Source organism: Clinocottus analis, unplaced genomic scaffold (genome assembly GCF_023055335.1).
Source record: "Clinocottus analis isolate CAN_PGR_092001 unplaced genomic scaffold, fCliAna1.0.p SCAF_21, whole genome shotgun sequence".
In the NCBI taxonomy this organism is placed as follows: Eukaryota; Metazoa; Chordata; class Actinopteri; order Perciformes; family Cottidae; genus Clinocottus; species Clinocottus analis.
The window spans coordinates 6,167,205-6,171,108 of record NW_027175943.1 but is presented as its reverse complement, the minus strand read 5'-3'; the positions used below and the strand labels follow the sequence as shown (position 1 = coordinate 6,171,108).

The following is a 3,904-nucleotide window of genomic DNA, read 5'->3' as shown; positions in this document are numbered from 1 at the left end:
GACCGCTCACACACACACACACACACACACACACACACACACACACACACACACACACACACACACACACACACACACACACACACACACACACACACACAACTAAAAAAAACAAGTCGTGCATGTGTCTATCTGGTTTTCCATTTACAAAAGTCGCACCTCAATTATCTCAAAGATGATGTTGAGCAGCGTAAAGTGCAACATACTTGAAATACTAACCTCCAGTGAGCTGAGGTTAAGGGGGAAAAAAAAGGTTCACGTCAATACCAATACACTAAAAGCACTGACCTCTCCCTCATTTTGAATCCTAAAATCTAGAAAGTGTTGAGGTTTACAACCCCACGCATTGAAATGTCGTATTAATAACTAGAACTAACAGGACACAGTCTTGTCCCTGGCCCCAACAATATGAAAATCACGCTGCGTGGCGGGGGGGCGGGGCAGCAGCGCGTGAGCTCGACGAGAACAACACATGGGCATCATTAGGGGAGCGCGCACTATGCTGGAGGAGCGGGAGCTGCTGGACGGCACTCAACTCCTGACAAGCAGGAGACGCGTGACGACACGATGGGGCGCGAGGGAGATTGGTTTCCTCTCGAAGTAAGTTATCCTGAGATGTGATCCACTGGCTCCAAAGACTCCTCTAAGGGGGGGATCTGGTCATCTTCGCCAGTAAATTGGCCGCGGAGCTGCGCCTTTTGATGGACTCCTCACTCATTAAGGGGCTGAATGTGAACGTGAGCCCAGATTCAGCCACGCCGGGAGACACGTAAAGCGCCCACAAGTCGGGATGGATTTGTTTAACAACGCCAGCGGGATGGACGCGTTCACGGTGATCCATCTGAATTCCACCTGGAGTCTGGACAGTGGATATTCTTTAGGAGCGATAGCCAGCATCGCTGCTCTTGTAAGTTTTCTCATTCTTTTTACCGTTGTTGGGAATATTCTGGTGGTGATTGCGGTGTTGACGAGCAGGGCGCTGAAAGCCCCGCAGAACCTCTTTCTGGTGTCCCTGGCCACTGCGGACATCCTGGTCGCCACTCTGGTGATGCCGTTTTCCCTGGCAAATGAACTTATGGGATACTGGTATTTTGGAAACGTCTGGTGCGGCATTTATCTGGCTTTGGACGTGTTGTTCTGCACTTCGTCTATTGTCCATCTGTGCGCAATCAGCCTGGACCGCTACTGGTCCGTTACGCAGGCGGTAGAGTACAACCTGAAGCGGACTCCCAAACGCGTCAAGTGCATCATCGTGATTGTGTGGCTGATCTCTGCTTTCATCTCATCCCCGCCGCTCTTATCTATAGACAGCAACACCAATATGAGCTCTCAGCCTCAGTGCGAGCTGAATGATGACACTTGGTACATCCTCTCCTCCAGCATCGCGTCCTTCTTCGCCCCGTGCGTAATTATGGTGCTGGTGTACATCAGGATATACCAAGTGGCCAAAACCAGAACCAGGACCATGTCGGGGAAAAATCTCCGGCCAGATGGTGCCACTCAAACTGAGAATGGACTGAGCAAAGCCACCTCCCCTTTCCACGGCGAGAGAGAGAACGGTCACTGTCAGTGCCCGCCTACGCCCAGCCAACGCACCGTCACCGTCGGCCAACAGACCGAGGACGCAGACTTGGAGAGCTCCTCCTCCGAGGGCAAAGGTCACAAACCCCAGCACGAGGACGTCAAGAAAGCCAAGAGGACCGGCCACAAGAAGAGCTCCGTGTCCAAACAGTCCACACGCATCTCCAGAGTCAGCAACAAATCCATGGACCTCTTCGCCTCCAGGAGGAAACGCCGCCGGAGCTCCTTAGCCCGGAAGAAGGCCTCTCAAGCCAGGGAAAAGAGGTTCACCTTTGTCCTGGCTGTGGTCATGGGGGTGTTTGTTGTGTGTTGGTTCCCCTTTTTCTTCAGCTACAGCCTGTACGGCGTGTGCAGGGACTCCTGCAAGATCCCCGACCCGCTCTTTAAATTCTTCTTCTGGCTCGGCTACTGTAACAGCTCGCTCAACCCCGCCATCTACACCATCTTCAACCGGGACTTCAGACGCGCCTTCCAGAAGATCCTCTGCAAGTCGTGGAAAAAGTCCTTTTAGATCGCAAAGCAGAACTGCTGGACCACCGTGACAATCTGAGAGGGTGCGTCAAAGTGAATTTGAAAAAGAAGAAGCCTGTTTTGTCTCATTGTCCTGTTGTAATTCAGTCATGACTGCGCACCGTCAGCCACCTACTGGGTGTCTCTACAAGGCCTCATTAGTGAGCACCATCCTTTTTTTTTTATTCCTACTGATGTGTGCCGTAATGCTTTAGTGTTTGATCATTATCAAGCGCTTTATACATCCACAAAAGATACACACATGGCCGGACGTTTCTGCGTGGAGACGCCGTGGCCAAAATGACTTCCTGGACGGCGGTTCACCGCACTAAGACACGCCCACTCACCGTACAATGTGAGCCATTTCTCTATCATTTTTGTGATAGAATACTGATACTGTCTGTGACTTGGTCACATATTTTCTGGTGGTAACATATTGATTTTTGAAATATGTAACATACATAAGCACAATACTGAAATAGCGACGGTTTTAAAGATGGATTTTGAAACAAGGAATCGTTTTTCAGACAGAGCCTTAACCCGTGAGTTGGATGAGAAGATAACCATACTGTGGTACATATGAAGCTGGAGCCAGTAGCTGGTTAGCCTAGCTTAGCATAAACTGGAAAACCAGGAGAAACAGCTCGCCTGAAACTCTCCGAATACAACATTCGATTCATTTGTGGGCTTTAGCGGTTTTGGTGGATTATGTTAAGCTAAGCTAAGCTAACCGAGCAACTGCTGGCTGAATGACAGCACGAGATCAAAGCGCATACGTTTATTTTCCCAACATGTCTATCGCTTTCAAATTTGGCGATGACGCAGAAACCATCGTGCGGTCCCTCGTCACGTCAGTGTTGTGTTTCAATTCTGCACATTTGTGAAGAAAAAATAAGTTCCAAACCAGCTCACACGCAGCAAGCCTGGAGCTTTTGGATCAGCTGTTTGCTCAGCCCAGATTGCTCACACACACGCACACGCACACACACACACACACACACACACACACACACACACACACACACACACACACACAGAGAGACATTTTTGTTTACATATAACCCCAAATTACACCTTAACATGTCTACGAGTCATTTGCAGTCACAGTGATTCCACCGTCTCGAATTATAAAATTGAAATCAATATTTCGGAAGCCTGAGGAGGTAAATCTATCTTGTATTTTGTTTACAAGTGAAGGGGAATTGTTGCAGAGAAGTCATGAAGTATAAATGACCCCTGAGATTTATTTTGTTACCTGCTGGCGAGCCTGGCTTTTTTTTTTGTTGTCTGTTTGCTTCTCTGCTGTAAAAAGAAAATGGTATAAGAGAAGGACAAATGAATTAGCAGTGTTTTTTAACACGTGGGTGCTTCGAGTGCGAAATCCCAGCGTCATCATTGTACTTCATAACACGGCTGACAAGCGGTGAAGCACAACAGGAGACTAAATCACTAGAGTCCTTGTTCTGAGCTCTGACTGGGCCTTAAAGATTTGAGAAAAGTCAATATTGTATTTATTATTTGTATTATTCCTTTGCCAGTGGCCATGAACTATGGGTGTCAAGGAACAAACTTTTTTTTAAGAATCTACCTCTGTTTGTTTAGTTTGTGTTGGGTTTTTTTTTTCTTCACATTTTGCAAAGTGCAGTAAACATTTTTCCTGCTTAAACTGTCTGCTGTTGTGCAAAAATAAAAGATGAAGAATCCTTCTGTGAACCTTTGGTGTCATGTTGCGATATGGCGCCTCTTTAAAGGTCATGCATATGAACAGATGCAATCATATCAAGTAGAGTGGCTGTTTTGATTTTGAATGAAA

At 47.5% G+C, this 3,904-nt stretch overlaps 1 protein-coding gene across 1 annotated transcript; it reads left to right on the top strand.

The window, feature by feature from the left end:
- Positions 1-721: 721 nt before the first annotated feature.
- LOC137792285 (alpha-2 adrenergic receptor) lies at positions 722-3,696 on the top strand. The gene has a single exon (XM_068587892.1). It carries the CDS (start codon positions 791-793, stop codon positions 2,090-2,092), a length of 1,302 nt encoding a protein of 433 aa, XP_068443993.1. The 5' UTR covers positions 722-790; the 3' UTR covers positions 2,093-3,696.
- The last annotated feature ends 208 nt before the right edge of the window (positions 3,697-3,904 follow it).

What these genes read in the sequence shown, in the direction of transcription:
- LOC137792285 (XM_068587892.1), top strand. Translation starts at nt 791, where the DNA reads ATGGATTTGTTTAACAACGCCAGCGGGATGGACGCGTTCACGGTGATC.